This window comes from Equus caballus, chromosome 28, assembly GCF_041296265.1.
Source record: "Equus caballus isolate H_3958 breed thoroughbred chromosome 28, TB-T2T, whole genome shotgun sequence".
In the NCBI taxonomy this organism is placed as follows: Eukaryota; Metazoa; Chordata; class Mammalia; order Perissodactyla; family Equidae; genus Equus; species Equus caballus.
Genome location: NC_091711.1, coordinates 10798493 through 10820917, shown reverse-complemented (window position 1 = coordinate 10820917; position 22425 = coordinate 10798493). Strand labels below are relative to the sequence as shown.

The 22425-nt window shown below is 35.7% G+C and overlaps 1 protein-coding gene across 9 annotated transcripts in view; it reads right to left on the bottom strand.

Annotated features, from left to right (window-relative positions):
* The window catches only part of NAV3 (neuron navigator 3), a 776877-nt gene that overhangs the window by 569760 nt on the left and 184692 nt on the right, over positions 1 to 22425 (bottom strand). For all 9 annotated transcript variants that reach the window (XM_070254197.1, XM_070254199.1, XM_070254205.1 and 6 more), the window contains exon 2: positions 821 to 1227. In XM_070254197.1, coding sequence (XP_070110298.1) covers positions 821 to 892 — 72 coding nt within the window. In that variant the 5' untranslated portion in view covers positions 893 to 1227. The remainder of the gene's footprint in view (positions 1 to 820; positions 1228 to 22425) is intronic.

The following is a 22425-nucleotide window of genomic DNA, read 5'->3' as shown; positions in this document are numbered from 1 at the left end:
CACACACCTCTCCTGTACTAACGGAGTCAATGGAAGCACCACAAAAAATAATATATTTCATTATGAGTGGGCTTTCTCTCCTGGGCACCATCTCCAACCCTTCTGATAAGCACTCTAGATGATTCTCTCTTCAGTGCAGTTTAGCAGGTAAGAGTTTCTAAAAAAGTAGAAAAACAAGGTTTAAGTGCCACCTTCAGTATTCAGTTCCAAGCTTCTTACTCAGAAACTCTCTAAAGCTGTTTTGAAAAATATATTGGCACAGTCCTTTCTTGATGTTTTCTATTAGTCCCTTTGACATCACACATGAAGAGTCAAACCAAAGCTCATAGCTGCCTCATGACTCTTTTTGCAGGCCAGCTGTTAAAACGCTTAAGTTGATGAACCCCAAGGACATGAAAGTTGAAAATTTCAAATGCCAATTACGCCTTCTGATGGCAGCAAGACAGGTGTTCTCTTTCAGGAAACTCTAACTTGCTCCATTACTCCGGAGATGCCCTAGGACTCACACCTCACCCTGTATCTCAGAAAACTGTTCACCTGAGGTCAGGCCAGCAGGTCACTAGAATAAAGTCAAGAGTGAACAAATACAGTGGACTCCTTTGCCAACCCACTGGATGGATGAATTCGGAAGACTTTAGAAATAAAACCACCAACTGGTAATGAAATCCAGGCCCATAGCAACACTTGGCTATAGGGAAGAATTTATTTCCATGAAATAATATGCTATTTTATCTCCTAAAGCACATTCATTTTCAATTTACAAAATTCTCCTTAAGCATAAACAAAAAGGACCGAGCAAAAGGAAATGTATTTGTATTACCTTCTTCTGATCTTCTAGCTTGTGACTCACTGGATTCTTCCCATGTCTGTTCATCTCTGAAGATAAATCCATCACATAGGTTCTTACCCTTCGAAATGGAATCTCTTCAAAAAAGCAGCAAACTAATCCAAGATGCAATCACTAGGAAAACACTGGCATGCCACATTTCCCATCACACACCGTCTCTGAACTTCATCAGCTCCGAGGAATGATTAAAAAATCCATTGAGCGAATGGAAGAAATGAATTTTGCAATTGACTCCCAGAACTTTCCAAATCAGCATATCGTTTTTAAATGCTGATGTCTCAAAAGCAAACTATTCATCCAGGAATTTCACCTCCCACTGCTATCTTTTTCTTTCTTCACAGTTTTCCATTTTAATAAATAATTACACAGTTCCTGTAAACCTGTGATAAAAAAGAAATAAGCACACAGTTAATCTCCCCCACCATATTTATAGTAAAATTAATGAAAAACTTCTTATCTAAAATGTCCAATTTAGAAAAAAAATTAGGTACGGATTATATTTCACTTAAAAGTAATAACAAATGAAAGGCATTATTCTTTACCCTTATGGTCATTAAAATACCAATTATAATACCTGAACCAAAACAGAGTATTAAAACCAGCGATTCACAGCACAGTGAAGCTAAAAACCGACAGGGAATACACATACACTCATCAAATATGTATACATGCTCCATGGTTCCACTGTTAATTTCAGCATTCATAGAACTAGAGAATTTAGAAGTGAGCCCAATATAACTAGACACTATGCTAGACTGACATTTTTCATAAATAATTTTATTTAAACTTCAAAATGAATCTATAAAATGGTTATTATTACTCCGTTTTAAGATGAGGAGATTAAGATTGAGAGGGTAAGTAAATTTTTGTAAATCTAGTAAACAGGTAGTAAGCCACAGGGCTAGAATTAGAATTCAGATACCTTTGAATTCTTTGTCCTAGACATACATGTCTCAATTCACATTACATATCTTGTCCACAAGGATACCATAAATGAGCTCATCAGGTGGCTTGCTGGATTATGAATGGACAAGGCATTCTCCTTAAAAAGGTCACACAAACACATATCATAGGGGAAGGGGGGAGGCAGGGAGGGCAAAAGGGGTGATTAGGCTCACATGTGAGGTGATAGACTATAATTAGTTTTTGGATGGTGAACATGATGTAATCTACACAGAATTCGAAATATATTATGATGTACATCCTAAAGCTATATAATGTTATAATCAATGCTACTGCGATAAAAAAAAAAAAAAAAGTCACATAATCCAGTGGTTTCCAAACCCAGGTAGAAAACGGAATTACCTGGGAAGAATCTTAATCATATAGGTTCCTGGGGTCCACTCAACCCTGCTAATTTAGAAGCTACAGGGTAGTGCTGGGAAATCTGTATTATTTTCATCTCTTCCAGACACTTTTGATGCAGGAAAACCACTAAGGAGTTGAAATCTCCCTCTATGACAGGGATTCCTAAGCTTGTCTGCATTTGGGAATCACCTAGGAAGCTTCAAAAACTACTGATTCTTGTGTCCCATCCCCAGAGACCGATATAATTAGTCTGGAATGTGGCCTGAGTCTAGGAACCAATGCCCTAATACATAATTCCCTTTATTCCCTTTACATAATTGACCGACCACTGCTTGGATACATTAAAAGAAAGGAAACTTAGTGTCTCAGGAGGCAGCTCTTTGCATATTGAGGCAGATCTAGTGCTTAGAGAGTTCTTCCCAATTTGGAAATGAAGTGTGCATTCCTGAATGTTTCTGGACATTTGTAATTATTTATATCCTTGTAGTCATCAATGTACACAAAATGCTTCCCTTTTTATCTGTCAGTTCTTCAAGTATCACCTTTGCCAGGTTAACCATCCCTAGCACTTCAACAATTCCTGTGGTTATTTACTTAGGAGGTTTCACTTTTTACATGGCCCATAAACTGAGCTATCCACAAATGAACTCAAGGGTTGAGTACAGCAAGCTCCCTTTAAGAACTCACTTCCAGGTCCCACAAAGCATGCCAGGTCAAGCACAAAATAAATGATAAAGTAGACAGATAGTGTTTGAAAAATCTGCTCCTGAACTGCCTTTTGTACCTCTCCATTTAGTGTTTCCTGTCTAGCCATTCTTTCACCAACCGTTGCTCCTTCTTCAATGCGCCTGCTCTGCCACACAGGTATTTTTAGTTGTGTACTAATGCGAATGTTACCAGCAAGGGAAACAGCATGGGCAAAGGCTAGGACATGAGAGAAAACATGGCCAATTTGAGGAGCTCAAAAAAATTCAATGAGGAGGAGTAGAAAAATCTTAAGAAGGAGCATAATAGAATTTGTGATTTTAAAAGACTATCCTAACTGTAACATGGAAAATAGGAGGGAGCAAAATTTGTGGCAGAGAAACCTTATAGGGATTGTAGAACAATTGAAGAAAAAGACAACGGCATTCTGATCTACTGTAGGAGCTGATGAGATGGAAAGAATGACGAAACTGAGTGACGTAGTATTTAAAAGGTGGAGTTGATGGAATTGGTAATTGATCGGACATGCACATGGGTGTGTAGTTTAAGCGTGCATAAGCACATAGATGATGATGATATTATCTAAGACAGCAAATCCCACAAGAGAGGCACTTTGGACAAGAGAAGATAAAAAATTTGTAAAGCAAACAAAAGGTGCTTGCAAAAAATCCAGAAAATTACAATTCAATCTCACTGATAGGCATAGAAGCAAAAATCCTAAAAGAATATTAGCAAACTGACTCCAGCAATGCATGAAATGAATCATACATCAATTCCAAGTTGGTATTATGCCAAGAATAAAAGATTGGTTTAAGATTTGAAAATCAATCAGTGTAATTCACCACATTAACAAAATAAGAAAAATGATATGCTTATCTCTATTGGTGCATAAATGTAATTTGACAAATTAAACATTGATTCATGACCAAAAAAAAAAAAATTCTCTTGGCAAATGAGGAATTGAAAGGGACTTCCATAATCTTTTTTTATTTGATAAAGTGTATTCACAAAATATCTACAGCAAACATCATACTTATTGGTGAAAAGTTAGATTTTCCATTTGCTCAGGAACAGCACATGAATACAAGCTAACATAACTTCTATTCAATATTCTAGTTCTTAAAGTCCTAGACATGCAGTAAGACAAGGAAATAGGAGGGACGCAGGCAAGCAGTATAAGCATCAGAAGGAAAGAAATAAAACTTTTATTATTTGCAAATAATATGATGATATAGAGAGAAAATATTAAAGAATCAAGAGAGAAATTATTAGTACTAATAAGTGAGTTTAGCAAGTTTCCTGGACACAAAGTCAATATATAACATTCTTTTCTATTTCTTTATAACATCAAGAAATATTCAGAAAATGAAATTTTAAAAACATACTATTTACAGTACCACTAAAAATATCAAATATCTTAGAATAAATCTCATAAAACATGGTAAAAGCTTTAAGGTAAAACAATAAAACATCATCAAAAATAAAGATCTAAATAAATAGAGGGCTATGTTATATTCATAGACCGTAATAATCAATACTGTAGAAATGTCAATTCATGCCTAAAAGATTTATAGATTCAGTGCATTACTAAACAAAATCCCCAGTTTTCTCTTTATAACTTGAGAAGATCCTTCTAAAATATACATGCAAATTCAAAAGACATGAAAATCCAACACACTCATGAAGAACGAGGTGCAACTACTTGCTCTACCAGATGTTGAGAAATGTCATAAACAGCAAATAAAATGGTATACTTAACTGGTGCAAGGATAGACAAGTTACCCAATGGAACACAGAAAGCCCAGAGGAGGACTCTTAACACGTGGCCACTTGATTTATTACAAATGTGGAATTGCAAAGCTGTGGGGAAAAAGTATTTTCAATGAAGAGTTCTGGGTCAATTGGATATCCATGTGAAAAAAATGAAACTTGAACTCTACTTCACACCAATAATCAATTCCAGGTGGATTGTAGATCTACATGTGACAAAACAATAAAGCTTCTGGGAAAATATGTTCATGATCTGACAAGAGGGAAAGGTTTGTTAAGCAAGAGCCCAACAGCATGAAACAAAGAAAAAAATGATAACTATCATTATAGTAAAATCTAAAACTTTTATTCACAAGATTATACCAAGAAGTAGTGCAATCCATAGAGTAGGACAAGGTATTTGTTATACATGTAACTACCTGTAAAAACATCCACAAATCAAGACAAGACAGACAATAGACAAAAATATTTCAATAGGTGCTCCGAAAAAAAAAATAATAGACATGGAGAACAAATTAGTGGCTGCTAAGGGTGAGGGATGGGGATAAAGGGATAGAACAAGGAAGGGATAGCACCAGGAAGCCGAGTAGTAAGAGAACACTGTTGTATTTTGATCATGGAGGTGTTATGTGTTCTATACATGTGATAAAATTGCACAGAACAACACACACACACAAATGAGTGTATATAAAACTGGTGAAATATGAATAAACTTTGTGGATTGTACTGTCAACTTCCTGGCTTTGATACTGTACTACAGTTACACAAGATGTTACCACAGGGGAAACCAGGAGAATGGTCTACAGGACCTCCCCCTACTTTTTGGTTTTCTGCCACTTCCTGTGAATCTGAAATTATTTAAAAATAAAAAGTGAGGGAAAAAAAGAAGATGTAAAGATAGTCAACAACACATGAAAAAGTTACCACCCTATTACTAATCAGGGACATGCTAATGTGAACCATGATGAGATATAACTTCTCATCTACCTAAACAGATCCAAAGAATCACAATACCAACTGTTGGCAAAGACACGGAACCACAAGAACACTGCTGGTGAAGTGTAAACTGGTCAAACTATTTTGCAAAAAAATTTGGTCTTACCAACAAACTTTGAAGACACATACATTGTATGACTCCTAGGCATGTACTCTTAAAAATATACGCATATGCGCATCAAGAAAAGTGTACAAGAAAGTTCCTTTAGAATGGCCAAAAACACCAGAAACACCCCAGTATCAGAATGGATAGATAACTTGTGGTATATTTATAGAAGAGGTAACTGTACATTAAATAAAATAAATAGACTATAGACACACATATCAATATGGATGACTCTCAAAAATATTAAGAATTTAAAGAAGACCAAACCAAAAGACTATATACTATATGATTCTATTTATATAAAGTTCAAAAAACTAGTAAAACTCAATTATGGTATTAGAAGTCAGGATAGGGGTTACCTTTGGCGCGGGGGAGAGAAGGGGTTTTGACTGGAGTGCCAACAATATTCTATTTTTTGACTTGGGTGGGCATAACATGGATGTTAGATTTGTAACAACTCATTAAGCTGTAAATTTACATTCTGTCTTTTTCTATTATGTTTTGTGGTTAAAAAAAAACTAGCTAATAAAAAATTCAGATCCATCTCTGTCTTTAGTACTCCCATGAATAGTCTCTCCAATACGTAACAGATAAGTCTCTAAGTTACACAGATGGAACTTGTTATTAGTGGCCGTTATTTTTTTAAGGTTATGGATCAGCTGTTGGATTATGGCAAAGAATTTTGCCTGAGAAAAATGTCAAGTCTACCAACACATGGTCAATCAAATGTCAGAAAATGTATTCATCTCCTGACTTCCAGTATATCTCCCACTTTCTTTAGAGTAATGAGTTACTAGATTCTATCAATCATACTTTTTGTGCACATTTTCTTAGTATGAAATAATATTTCCCAAAGCATCATGAGTGCTTTACTCAAATTTATCCACCTTACCAATACCTCCCCTTACTGTGCTAAAAGACATAGAAAAGACACATAGCACTGAGTGCCTAATATGTACTTGACACAGTACAGATTTCAAATCCAGCTCGTATCTTTATGGAGCTTGCAGTCTAGGGGAAATCAGATGAAAATAAAACTAAGGCGCATCAACATATCTCCAACTTTGTTCAACATCAAAACCTTAGAATAATGATGAATTTACACCAATGATAAAAGGTAATTTCACGTGGACAGAATTAATTAATGGAACATAATGCAGATAAAAATTAATTTGCATATGATTTCAGTTCAAAATGCATAAAGAATACAATATGACTTATGCCCACCTTTGTGGAATGAAAATCATTTATAAGAAAACACTAAAGTAGCTGACAGAAAAAGAGTGGATTTATGCATATTAAAATGATCCTAAAAAGTATTCTCTCATATGAAGGTAATTGTCAATATGTCATATTAATTCTCTGCCACTTCATTGGTTGGGTTTGGTAGTGAAATCCAAATTATATACATAAATATAAATAGCTTCATTTTTTTATAGCTTAAGAGAAGGTTTTCATATTGTTCAGACTTACCTAGAAGTCCCTCACTCATGTTAAGGATTTAAAAAGATCAAGAAAGTGAGATTTTGAAAGAATTTTGAGTGACTGGGATGTGAACTACTTCCCAACCCAGCCTTCTGACAGGGATTTAAGGGGACCATTCAGAGAGCTTGATGCACGCTCCCTGCAGTCTAGGGGACATGGAAGCCCAGAACCCGGGCAAGGTAAAGTGCCTGTGGCATCAGCGTAGAGAGATCACCGGAGAAGTAAATTGTAATCTTTTCTGATTGTAGATCAAAGATGTATAAATCTTAAGGACAAGATATGGAATCTGTGGCCGGAATGTTTGCCTGAATTCCTTTACAAAAGGGAGTCTGCTCAAAAGAGTAATTTGCCAGGTCAGAGGACTCCTGCAGGAGGAAGCTGTAGGTGCTGCTGGAAAGAGAAGCTGAGGAGAGATCTGAAATGTCCAGCTCAAGGAGAGGTCATTACCCAGGTCAAGGGAGGTGAGATCCCAGTGATCAACAGTGAATCTTCAAACAACTCAGGCAGATAACCATGAGTCAGTTTTAAACAACCCCCAGGCCTAGGGAATGAAGCCATTCTACAACAGTACCAGCCAGGAAGAAATTTTCTACCTTTCTACCTCTCTTCTCTTCCCCGTCTCCGCTACAAACATCCTAGTGATGGGGGAGGTGGGTAGGGAGAAGGTTCTTTCCAAATGGCAGAAGTATGGTAGGGAGGGGCACTGTTACCCAGTCTTGGTTTAGGTGAAGAGGAAGGAGCTTTTGAATAAAGACGAATTTATAAACATATTGGAATAAATATTCTAAAGTGTGAATTAAAATTTTTTTGTCACCTAAAATGATCATAAATCTTATCTTACCCAAAAGTGAGCAAAAACATGAATAACCCAAATCTGCATCCAAGGACAGAGGAACAATTAATTCTACCAAGAAGTCTGAAGAAAGAGCAGAGAGTTTGGAATAGAGACTTAGATTTAGGAGTCATCAGTCTAAAGAGGCGATCGCTCACAGGAGTTACATAGGGTGAGAAAAACACAGCACAGAACTCCAGTGGAGTCAAATGGTCTCGGGTATGATGGCCAAAATTAACTGAAAAAATGCAAATCTGACCATACCATTTGATTAAAATTCTTCAATGGTTCCCTAACACCTAAAGCCAAAAAGAAAAATCAAAATTTCTTAGCACGTCATTCAACACTCTACCTCTCATGGCCCCTTTTAAACTTTCCAGATTCATATATTACCACTTCCCAGCTTCTATATTTTGTTGTAATTATACCAACAAACTTAGAGTTCCTGAGGACAACACATCATTTCACACCATGAGCACTAACATGAGTGCCACACAATCCACTTAGCAAACTCATACTTATCCTTACAATGTCTCCTCAAATCCATTTTCTCTCTGAAGGCTAACACTTTCTTTATGCCTCCAACCTCACGCCGGACAAGTTAGGCCCTTCTTCCTCAGTGTCCTACGAGCATTTATATGCTTCCCCCGTCCTATCACACTTACTTAGTTACCTGTCCACCACTAGATTGTCAGCCGCTGTTAACCTTCTTAGAACCCCCAAGGTATGGCACAACACCTGGAGGCCGGGAACTATTCATTAAGTGATTCATATGATGCCGAAGAAAACATATGACATGTGTGTACACACATACCACATTTATGCTCTAATCAATAATTTCCTAAAAACCTATAAAGGTTTACAAAAGTGTCTCATTCTATCAGAACATATGCATAGTTTAGAAAGGACAATAAGCCCTTTCTGAACTTATTATTTTAGCCATAATCTTCTTAATTGAGGAGTCACACGCACACAATAAAGTACAAAAATCTTAAGTGTACAGCCTACGATACACTCAGTGAACCCCCACCCATATGAAGATGCAGAGCATTTGACAAACTCCGGAGGACTCCCTCGTTCCCCCTCTCCCTTAATAGTCCTAGAGGTAACCACTACTCTGTTCTCACCGTAGGCTTGTTTTCTCTGTTCTTCAAACTCCACATTCAGTGGAACCATACAGCATGTGCTCATTTGTTTCTTCTTTTTTTCAACATTAATTCTGGAGGACTCATCTAGGTAGTTGTACGTAGCAGCAGTTCATTCCTTTCTTTTGCTCTAAGGAGGGGATGGTTGTGCTTATGTGTCCCAGTTCATGTAAATGACCAATATAAAGCCAAGTTTAACACGGATTTTTAATCATCTTGAACTCCATACCCTAATTCAGGCTTTCTGGACTCTTAATGTTTAAAAATGAAGAAAATAAAGACATTCACTTTACTTCACATATCTTTCCCAAGCTCTGTGACCTCTACACAAGTCAAAGAGAATACAAAAGAATCAACAGTTCCTGTGGCCAGATTGTTGACAGAGTAACAAATTACAGATCCAGAAATCACTAAAAAACGATTAAAAATTTCTTTTGGAATTTTAAGTATTAATCAGAAGTGAATAATGGTTTACTCTTTGAATTATTACATGATCTCTATGTGGCTAAATCACTATTTCTAAAGTGCAAAGAAAAGGATCCAGGCCCAAGTGGAAAGGGTTAAGAAGTTGCTCCAGTAGAAGAGGGCCTGGGGGCCAGAATTCTGACTTCTCCTCCCACTAATGTGTCCCAGACCCAAGACTCCAGGTTACATCTAATAAAGGACTCTACTATGGTAAAAATATCAGAAAACTATCAGGATAATATGACTGTCACAAAAAGCAGTAAAAATTCTTTTTATAAACATCAATACTTTTCATGATTTAAATAGAAAAAGAAAACTCAAATTAATAGAAATAAGATTAGAAGGGAGCCAAGTAGCTACAGCAGAGGATATCATACTTAACGGCGAACTGTCAGAAGAAGATATGGCATATGATACCATTTACATGAAGTTTAAAAACATGTAAATCATTAATAAGTACTATTTATAAATGCAAATATAGTAAAAGTATAATCTCATGTACGAAATAAAACACTTAAAAATCAGGAATAAGATAAAGATGCCTGCTATCATCACTTCAATAAACCATTATACTATAGGCACTTATCACCATGGTAAGACAAAAAAGTCAGTAAGAAATATAAGGATAGGAAAGGTAGAAAAATTATTTGCATATAATATTATTAACTATATAGAGAGTTCAAGAAAATTTATAAACAAATTATTTAGAATAAGGCTATCATTTACAATAACACTGGCAAAATATATACCTTTATATCAGCAACAACAATAAAAAGAGTGAAAGAAAATATAATTCTAAAACAAATTCTGTTAATAAGAGAAAAACAGAATATGATGTCCTTAGAGAAAAACTAGAAAAATATATAAAGATCTTTACATTAAAAAAAGACCTTTCTAATTGAAAGACACGAAAAGTATCTATATAAATGAAGAGATGTAACATGTTCTGGGTAGGAGGACTCAGTATCACAAAGATGTGAGTTGTCTTCCAATTATTCCATAAATTCAATTCGGTTCCAATCAAAATTTCAATATATAACTTTATTATGTAACTTAAAAGCTGATTATTAAGTTCATATGTAGGAACAAAGGGATAAGACTAGCCAAGAAAATTTTGAAAAATACATGCTTTCAAAGATTTATATAAAATAATGATATTTAAGACAGAGAGCAAATGAACAAAGGGAAAGACAAATTGATTATTGGAACAGAACATATAGCTCAGAAACAGAAACAGACACACCCACATGGAGACAACTGATATGCAATCCAATGAGGAAAGAATTGACAGTTTTAAAAAACGATTCTGCAACAATTGGTTATCCACACCGGAAAAAATAAGGCTAGTAGAAAAAGATTTCTTACACAATACATAAAAAATACAAACTCTAATAAAGAGATTGATAAAAGCGACTACAGCCATCTGTACAACAAGAAGCGAGCATATAACATAGAAAAGCCAGAAAGGAGGAGAACATACCTACAGTGTGTGTGCATAAGTGTGTGTACATACTAAAAACAGAGTTCTTACCAAAAAACTACAAACAAAGAAGACAAAGGATGCAGTAGGAAAAGCAGCAAATTATATGGACATGCAATTCCCACAAGAGGAAACATGGACGGCCAATTAACATATGAAAAGTAGTAATTGGGGAAATGCAAATTTTTTAAAAAGATACAATGCCCCACCTAACAGATGGTTAAATGTTTTTAAATGTTACCAACAGCAACTTTTGGAAAAGATGTGATGATACTAGAACTTTCACGAACTGCTGGTGGGTGTGCGACTGCTGTGCTGGTTTAGTGCAAGCACTGTGGTGAGCAATTTGGCAGCAGACCCTTGGACACATCAATTGAATTCCTAGGGAGAAATCCATACACTAAAAGACACATATGAGAATGTTCGTTATAGCATCCTTGACATTGGTGAAAAATTAAAAATATTCTAAATATCCAGTATCAGAAATTTAGATAAGTAAATTGTGGCATATATTTGTATGATATGGTTTATAATATTTAAAATGAATGATCTAAAGCTCCACATATCCACATAGACAAATCTTGATAACATAATTATGCCTCAAGTAAGGAAGTCACACATGAATAGAGTATGATATCATTTATAAGGGGTTTAAAAATATGTAAAGAAATACTAAATACCATTTAGAAACTCATACAAATATGGTAAAAGCATAAAAAAATGTGCAAGAAAAGATAAATCCAAAATCAGGATAGCAGGTGTTTTCTAGAATGAGGACATGGAAATGAGGTCGGGCAGGATTATAAAGGGAGCTTTAATAATGATGCAGTACACCATGTCCTTAGAAAATTTCTAAAGTAAAATGTTAAAAGTAGTTAATTCTGTGTCTCTGCTTATTCACTCTGCTTTTCTTAACAATCAAAATAGTTCACAATAAAATTTAAAACGGTTAAAAAACAACAAAAGTGAGAAGTTATAAATGTAAAAGTATTTATAATAGAGAAATCAACCAGTTGGTTGGTTTCAATCAACTATGGGACTACAGCAAATGGTTTCTGCAAGGCTAGGACCTCCCAATAGGTGGCATTTGACAACGTGTTTGCCGGGCAGGGCTCTTTTTGGTTGTCTCATTAACTGGAGAGAACTGCTGGCATTTATTGGGAGGGAGGGGAAGGATGATAAATGTCTTGCAATGCATTGGCACAATCCAGCACAGGGAAACAATGTCCCTAGATCTCCCATTGACAGAGACAGTCACCATACCAAGCAGCCTTGGAATATGCCTGACTTAACCACAGTGTGAGCTCAAGACCCTCACCATGCGAAGACAGTCTCTCCTTTGGGATCCTAAGATTTTTTTCCCCAGAGCCTCCTATGTCTCAGAGATTGTTCTAGGACCAGGAAAACAAAAGATACATAAGGCTCCCTGCCCCCTATCCCCTAAGCTGAGTTCCCAGCCAATCCCCTCAGCCAAGGAGTTGCACTCCATCCAGAGAACCCCAGGACATCATTATGCTCCATGGAGTTTGGCTGCACACAATTAAATAGAGTCTTGCTGCTATTGGTTGCCCCATAAATGCCCCACACATAAATTTACCCTTTTTGTTTTGTGGCATCATAGAGAACCCAGCAACCAGAAAATCAACACTAATACAACACAAACTTTTTGAATTAGTTTTTAGAAAACTGCAACCCAATTATGTAAGGTAAGTTTATGTCTTGTATACCAAGTATACAGGAAAAGAATTTCTTTTAAAAAAGTGCCTTGCATCGTGCTTCACAAACTAAGTTCTGGTAAAATTCCATCTTTCCCGCTTGTGATACGCAGGAGAAACAAAAGCAGCGGGGAAAACATGATGTTCCGTGCAACATGGCTGCCTGCTTCATTTCTGTGGCCTGGAAATGGTAGGCTATTTGCCTTTATCAGATAAATTGGCTCTGCAGCCCACATTACAAGAACACGCACGGATTTTCAGCAGGAAGTTTGGACTTGATTAGTTCAAGATAAAAGGACGTAAGGAGGGTTGAATAGCATTCCGAGCCAATAACTGTATGTGTAATGGAGATGGAACAAAATAAAACATTCATATTCTTAGGTACTAATGATAAGTAGAAAAAAAATAGCTTGTATCTTTTAGCTAAATTTGTTTACTGTCTGAAAACTCAATGTAGTAATTCAAGGCCAAGTGACAGGAAATTACAGTTTCCTGGCTGACATCAATTCAATCTTCAGTAATAGTTCTGAAATAGTTTCTAAGCTCTGAAGAGAGGAAAAACACACACAATATTTCCAATAACACAGGTCACAACCCAGATGATATGGCACACATTATGTGGATAAAATTATGATGTATGCTTACAAACATGCAGCGCCTTATTATGTAATTTTAATCAAACTTTTGATTTGATCAGGTTCTTACATTTGGTCTGTACATAGACTCGGTTATTTAAAGATTATAGGCACATAAAGGAGATTGGAAACACACGGCTGTTTCTTGTTGTAACAGCAAATAGAAAATTGTTTCATCTAGGTAATCACAAAAGTAAATATACTGAGAATTGGTGAGCTAAGAAAAGTTTTTAAAAATTTTCTAGTTTTCTTCCTACGGAAGGATTATTATCTACAGAGTTCCTCCTAGGGGAAGGGAGCATTTCTCATCTTTTCTACCCACGCTCATTCCCCCATAATACGTATAATTCTTTCAAAGTGTCCTGAAAGCAGACTTCTAATTGTCTCCCAATATGTTCTCCATTTATCCTTGATCAATTTTTAGGTGTTTTAGGTGTCTACAGGAGCTCAAAATGAGAGAGTGCATTACATTAACTCGTTTACCTGTTAGCAAGGTCTTGCCACTTCACGATGCTGTGGCCTAGGGAACGCAAGCAGAAATGATACATGCTACTTTCAAACAACAACTTCAAAAGGAAATGCCTGTGTGGCAATTTTCTCCCTTTCTCCCTTCCTGTGGGCTGGAATGTAATGTGCTGATCAGATAGCTTCAACCATGCAACAGGGATACCACCCTATGGAATGACAGAGCAATGAGATGGAAGGAACCTGGGCCCCTGCAGCAGAACCTCTCACCTGCTATGGAACATCAACCTCCCCCTAAATTGTTACGAAAGTGAAAAATAAACTTAAATCTTCTTCTGAACCACAGTAGTCTTTTTGTTACAGCAGATTAGCCTTCACTCTAAACAATACAGAAGTCTTGGCCTGATGGAAAACATGACAGACTGAACTGTTTTCAGTAAATTAGATATTCTCTCATCTGTCCAGCCCCAATGACTTGGGACTTGCTTTGCCCAATAAAATGAGAGTGCATTAAAGCAAGCAGAGGTTTTAAATGGGCTTGCCCTCTTACCCTCCAAATGTCCTCCAAGAGAAGACCATGCCTCCGGTAGACAATGGTCCATAGAGACAGGGGAAACATAAAGAGAAGACCTAACTCTAATCCACAGCACGATGCCAAGCCCAGGGAAGCCCAGCTGAGGCATAGCTGACTCGTGACCAAGAAAGTAAATGCTTGTTGTGAGAAACTATTGAATCTGGGGGAGGGGACAAGGGGACGTAACATTATTGAAGCAACACATAACAAATACTGAAAAGAAAGAAGATCTGATGACATATTAAAGGAAACAATTTGGACTTTAGAAATTTAGAACTGGAAGTTTTAAAAATTTTTATGTGTAACTCATCCTGGCCTCAATTCAATTTCCTGATCTTTAAAATAAAAAAGTGAAATACGCAATTTCTAAGGATCCCCGCAACTTTAATATTCTAGGATTTTATACATTACCTCCTAATTTCTGCCACTTTTCTTAGCCAACTCCCTTCATTATGTTGATCAGGGCATTGCAACCTACAGATACTTTGAGTAGAAGCACATTCTCTTTAATAAGAGATATGTTCAGCCCTTCTTGGTTTCTGATCATCATGAGTCATGATTTGTTACCATTTTATCGTCCAATGGCCTAAACTTTACTTTCTATTATATTGAACCTTGGATACTAGTGAAACATAAATAAAGGAACAAATGTTATCTATTAAACATCATAAACTCTATGGTAAGTAGAGAATCAGAAGTCCGGCCAGAACATAAAACTGTGGAAACTTTCTACTAGAGGGACCAATGGTATATTGCGAAGAGATAACAAAGGAAGACGAGCAGTCAACAGGGGTCATTCCTTTATGCAGTAAGAGTTGTAAAAGGATGCAGGGAGGAGAAGCCCTTTGGGAAACATCAGTAGTATTTTGTGTCCAGTACAAATCCTGCTTTGTGCATATTTTTTTTCTTGAGCAGGGTATTTTTTATTTTACTTTTCACAGTTGTGGAAGAGGCCATGCTCTATGTTCGCTGCAGCATTTTCTCCTCCTGTGCATAGAGGAAGACCACATTTTTGCAGCCACAGAGTTGGGACCTCATTGCTTAGTTCTCTCCAATTGCAAAAGTGAGGTGTCACCTCTGGAACTAGAGAGTTAAATACTTAAGTGTGAGCTCCAACACTCTTCCTGACCCATGCAGCTGAAAAGGAAAGAGTTTGAATACCTGAGTTACTATTGAAGGAGAGCAGCCTGACCTGCAACACAGAGCAAAAGAAGTGAGAAATTAATCTGTGTTGTGTTAAGCCACTGACATTTGGAATCTTCTTACCACAGTTATTCTGACTAACACAACAGGGAACCTTGGTTCTATCCCCGCCTAGCATTGCAGGACTCTTCTCTTCTGGAATGTGGCCAGCACACATTGAAAAGCTTTTGGTTTTGTTCCACATACATCAATAAAATTTGGTTGAACTGATAAAGTCTAAATAAAGAAAATAGCACAAAAAAGTTCCCACTTTTGCTGGCATATAGAGCATGCCACTGCACAAGGATACTCAGGAAGATGGAAGGTATGTTTTATGCAGTTGATCAATTTCTAAATGCACTAAATGTTACGCTGAGCCCTAATGTCATTATGGAAAAGTTTTCAATAATTACTAATAATTTTTCTTAATATGCTCATAAATATTAGGTCTCAAGTCATAAAAATCAAACACAAAGATATACTCTTTATACATAAACGGTCACAAGTTGAGTATAGATATTTTGAGAAATACAGTCAAATGAATAGATTCACATGCACTCTAGCACTCCTCTAGACCGTGAGTTACTTCAGGGACAGTGAAGATCATCTTATTCTTATTCCTCAGGAGTAATTATCTTACCACATGGTTTGACACACGAGTGTAAAACTAAGAAAGGCAACAGAAAGGAAGAAAGAAAGGAATAATATATTAGCCAACCAGAGAAATGTAATAGTCAATTCTTTTGCAAAGGATTATCCTACATTTGTCTTTCTGAAAATCGGGTTCTTTACATAATATAAAGATAATGCACAAAAAAGAGTGCTTAATAAGGGGGAAATATAGTATTTAAAATTCTTTGAATCACCATTAATCCATCCACACTAATACAGCATTTGTATTTCAGAAATTAGAATCATATTGAACTTAATTTTTCTTTAATATTAGTTTTGAAAAGGATTTCAGAGCAAATCAATAGTGTAAATAGTATTTCAACAATAGCTCCTTCAAAGCACTTCAGCTACATGTAATTTGTTTACAAGTGATGAATGTGTTAATTACAAATGGCTCATTCATAAAAGCAAGTCAGGTATTTCTTCATCAATGAATATGCATTGAGTATCTACTAAATGGCAGGCATCAACTCTACTTGGCAGTATAATGGCATAATAAAATGACATTTTCTTAAATATATTCTAGAACAGAGACTTTGAAAATGGCAAGCTAATCCCAATCCCAATTATCTACATTATCAAAATTTTGGTAAAATTGTTATATTTAAATCTTGGTAGCATAGTTTCAAATGAGAAAGGACCATGGGAGAATGTTTATGAAGGATGATAGATTTTCAGCTTAGTCTTGAAGAAAGTAAAGGACATATACCAGGGCTTACAAAATAACAGCCTACCTGACCAGAAATTCCAGCATCCGCCTAAGCCTCTTCTTTCAAAAGGACTGCAGATTATAACAACAGATTATGCATGTAGCATTTTCTATAAGCCACACTCTGTGCTAAGTACCATCTCATTATCTCCTCATAAAAATCTGTGAGTTTGGGACTCTTACTCTCTCCATTTTACAGATGGGGAAACTGAGGCATATGAAGATGAAATAATCTACCAAAGGTCATACAGCGGTGGAAGCAGACAGCTTGATTCTGAGTTCAGAATGTGCCTTTAACCACTTTACTCTCCCTCCTGGAAGTGGGCCTTCAGGGAATATTTGTTGAATCAGAGAAAGGAAGATAGTAACAATACCTACGTCACAGATGTAGTGGAAGAATTGGTTTCTGAAACTTATTTGCCACCTTTGCATATTATGTTATAATTTTCAAGGTACTTTCCCATCCCTTATCTCATTAGAAAACCCTTTTTAAACAACAAATCACTGCACAATGATTAGCAATCTCATTACAGCAAATAGTTAGGATTTAAGTCTGTTGTTTCCATACGGTCTTCAGGTCCTTCCTCTGTAAAATAAGAAACCTAAACAACATCTAAATTTCTTTGATTTTCTAACTCAAAACGGTTTGTTCATGGCTATCCCTTCTCTCCAGGGAAAGAGTATATTTTTAATTGCAAACTCAAATTTTTCCTACGTAAATCTGTTAGCCACACATCTTCCCTCCAGACTCTTGCTTCCTGTAAAGTTCTGAATTATTCCACTCCAGCTAACGCTCTTTTGTTCTTTATCCTCTTTCTATTTCCATCTTATGTACCAAGGGACTCGTCTCTTCCTCTTAAATGCTTAATTTCCCATGCCAACACTTCCTTGATATTTCCTTTCTTCCGTGGTAGACTAATCAGACAAACCTTGAAGACGTGAGTCCCATGGAACAAGTTGCCCCTCTTTCATACAAATATTTTAACTATGTTACTCAAAATACCCAGGCTTCACTAAAAATGGGTTTAGAGCCTAAGGGCTCCATATGGAAAAACTGTCTCTTGTCCGTCATTTATGTATTCAGTTATTTATTTTTATCAGTATGGATATTTGCTTTGTTCTATGAGTTATAATCCAATACTCTCATTATTTTCTCATTCAAATTGTTCCAAGTTTGACCACTAGAAGCTCCTTCAGGTTGGCACTTGCATCCTTTCAATAACCCCCATCGCTTTTATTTTTTTGACAAAATAGACATAACGTAAAATTTACCATCTTAACCATTTTTAAGCATACAGTTCAGTGGTATTAAATATATTCACATTGCTGTGCCACCATGAGAAGCATCTATCCCCATAACCCTTTTTATCTTTTGAAACTGAAATTCTATACTTATTAAACAATAACTCTCCATTCTCCCCTACCCCTAGCCCCTGGCAACCACCATTACACTTTCCGTCTCTATAATTTTGATTACTCTAAGTACCTCATGTAAGTGGAATCATATAGTATTTGACTTTTTGTGACTGGTTTATTTCACTTAGCATAATGTCCTCAAAGTTCATTCATGTTGTAGTGTATTGCATATTTTCCTTCCTTTTTAAGGATGAAGAATATTCCATTGTATGTATATGCTACATTTTGCATATCTATTCACCTGTCAATGGACACTGGGGTTGCTTTCATGTTTTAGCTATTATGAATAAAGCTGCCATGAACATGAGTGAATAGTATCTCTTTGAGATCCTGTTTTCAGTTATTTGGGGTATATACCCAGAAGTAAAATTGCTGGATCATATGGTAATTCTATTTTTAATTTTTTGAGGAATTGCCATTGTATTTTCCACAGCAGCTTACCATTTTACATTCCCACTAAGAGTGCACAAGAATTCCAATTTTTCCACATTCTCACCATTTGCTGTTTTCTGTTGTTTTTTTTAATAGTAGCCAATCCTAAGAGGTATAAAATGGTATCTCATTGTGGTTTTGATTTCTATTTCCTTAATGATTAGTGATTTTAAGTATCTTTTCATGTGCTTATTGGCTGTTCATATATCTTCTCCGGAGAAATCTCTATTCAAATCTTCTGCTCATTTTTTTAATCCACTTGTTTTGTTGTCGAGTTTTAGGAATTCCCTGTATATTCCAGTATTAATCTCTTATCAGATATATGATTTGCAAATATTTTTCTCCCATTTTGTGGGTTGCCATTTTACTCTCTTGATAGTGTATTTTGATAGATGGTTTTAAAAAAATGCTCATTAAGTCCAGTTTGCCTACTTTTTTCTTCAGTGACCTGTGCTTTGGTGTCATATCCAAAAAATCATCGCAAATCCAATGTCATGAAGATTTTGTCCTACGTTTTTTTCTAAGATTTTTATTTTTTTAGGTCTTAACATTTAGGTCCTTGATCCATTTTGAATCGTTTTTTGTATATGCTATTAAGTAAGGGTCCAATTTCATTCTTTTGCCTGTGGACATCCAGTTTTCCCCTCAACATTTGTTAAAAAGACTGTCCTTTCCCAACTGAATGGTCTCGGCAGCTTTTCAAAAAGCTTTTGACCATATATGTGAGGATTTATTTCTGGGCTCTCTATTCTATCCCATTGGTCTATATATCTATCTTTACGCCACCACCACACTGTTTTGAATACTATAGCTTTGTAGTAAGTTTTGAAATCAGGAAGTGAGAAGCCTCCAGTTTTGTTCTTCTTTTTAAAGATTGTTTTGGCTATTTGGGGTCCCTTAGAAGTCCATATGAATTTTAGGATGGCTTTTTCTACTTCTGCAAAAAAGTCATTGGGATTTTGACAGGGATTGCATTGAATCTGTAGATCAGTTTGGGTAGTGTTGACACTTTAACAATATAAGTCTTCCAATCCATGAACACAGGATGAGTTTCCATTTATTTACGTCTTCTTTAATTTCTTTCAGCAATGCTTTGTAGTTTTTACTGTACAAGTCTTTCATCAACTTGGTTAAGTTAATTCTCAAATATTTTGCTCTTTTTGATACTGTTGTAAATGGAATTGTTTTGTGATTTCCATTTCAGATTCTTTGTTGTTCATGAATAAGTACAACTGATTTTTGTGTATTGACTTTGTATCCTGCTACCTTGCTGAATTCATTTATTAGTTCTAACAGTGTTTTTGTGGAATCTTTAGGGTTTTCTACATACAAGATCATATAATTAGCAAACAGATGATTTTATTTCTTCCTTTCCAATTTGGATGCCTTTTCTTTCTTTTTCTTGTCTAATTGCCCTGGCTAGAGCTTCCAGTACTATCTTGAATAGAAGTGGTGAATGCAGGCATCTTTACTTTGCTCCTGATTTTAGAGGAAAAGCTTTGAGTCTTTCACCACTGGGTATGATGTTTACTATGAGTTTTTCATATATATGCCTTTTATTATGTTAAGGTAATTTTCTTCTATTCCTAGTTTGTTGAGTGTTTTTTTATCATGAAAGGGTGGTGAGTTTTCACAAATTCTTTTTCTGCATAAATTGAGATGATTATGTTGGTTTTGTCCTTCATTCTGTTGATGTTTCTGTTTGCTAATGGGGTCTTTTTAGAAGATTTTTGCATCAATGTTTATAAGGGTTATAGGTCTGTAGTTTTCTTTTCTTCCAATATCTTTGTCTGGCTTTGGTATCAGGGCAATGCTGACCTCAGAGAATGAGTTAAGAAGTCTTCCCTCCTCTTCAATTTTTTGGAAAAGTTTGAGAAGGATCAGTATTAGTTCCCGAAATGTTTGGTAGAATTCTCCAGTGACGCCATCAGGGCCATAGCTTTTCTTTGTTGGGAGATTTTTGACTACTTATTCAATCTCCTTACTATTCAGATTTTCTATTCCTTTGTGATTTAGTCTTGGTCTATTCAGATTTTCTATTCCTTTGTGATTTAATATGGTAGGTTTTGTGTTTCTCGGTATTTGTCCATTTCATCTAGGTCATCCAATTTTTTGGCATAAAATCGCTCATAGTACTTTATTATAAGCCTTTTTATGCCTGTAGAATTGGTAGTAATGTCCTCCTTTTCATTTCTGACTTTAGTAATTTGAGTTTTCTTTGTTCTTAATCCATCTAGCTAAAAGTTTGTCAATTTGTTGATCTTTTCAAAGAACAAACTTCTTGTTTCATTGATTTTTCTCTATTGTTTTTATATTTTCTATTTGATTTATTTCTGCTCTAATCCTTACTATTTCTTTCCTTCTGCTAGCTTTGGGCTTAGTTTGTTCTTCTTTTTCTAGTTCCTTAAGTTGCAAACTTGGATAGTTGATTTGAGATATTTATTTATAATGTAAACATTTATAGTTGTAAACTTCACCCTTAGCACCACTTTTGCTTCATCTCATGAGTTTTGGTATGTTGTGTTTTCATTTTCATTCATCTCTAAGTATTTTCTAATTTCCCTCTTAATTTCTTCTTTGAGCCATTGGTTGTTTAAGTGTGTTGTTTAATTTCCACAATTTTGTGAATTTTCCAGTTTTCCTTTTGTTAGTCATTTCTAACCTCATGTTGTGGTCAGAGAAGATGCTTTGTCTGAAATCTATCTTTTTAAATCTATTGAGATTTAAAAGATTCAATAGATTTTAAATCTATTGAGATTTGTGGCCAACATACAGTCTATTCTAGAAAATATCCCATGTGCACTTGAGAAGGAAGAATATTGTGAATGGGTATTGAAATCTCCTACTATTATTGTGTTGCTGTCTATTCCTCCCTTCTGCCCTGCCAATGTTTGCTTCATATATAATTGGGTGCTCTGATATGGGGTGCATATATATTTATAATTGCTATATCTTCCTGATGATTTGACTATTTTATCAAACATCACTGTTTAAGTACTTAGTTTCTGCCAAAATAAGATGTTCCAGGCTCATCTTGTATTTTCCCTTTCCTAGCCCTGAAAATAATCATTTCTCTCAGGAGCCATGGTACCGTCTATTGGAGAATGACATTTAGAAACCAAGATCTGGGTGTTAGGGGTAATCATTGCTACCAGGATGTCACTTTCAAGCAGACAAAACTGAAAATTTATGTATATATACCAACTCATTCATACACACACACACACACATCTACATTTATGTTGCATCTGTTTAATTACTTATACATTGAAAACCGTGAGATCATATTGATAGCTCTGATTCTAACCAAAACCACAAGTTCATTCTAACCTTCTCTTCTGCCTTTTCTGTTTGTAACTCCTTTCTCTGACAGTGAGAAACCTGGGTCTCATTATCTACACTATATTTACTTACTTGTTCAGTTCTAATATACACATGAAGTACTTTGGAATTGCTAACCCAGACCCCTCTGAGAAATGTAACTAT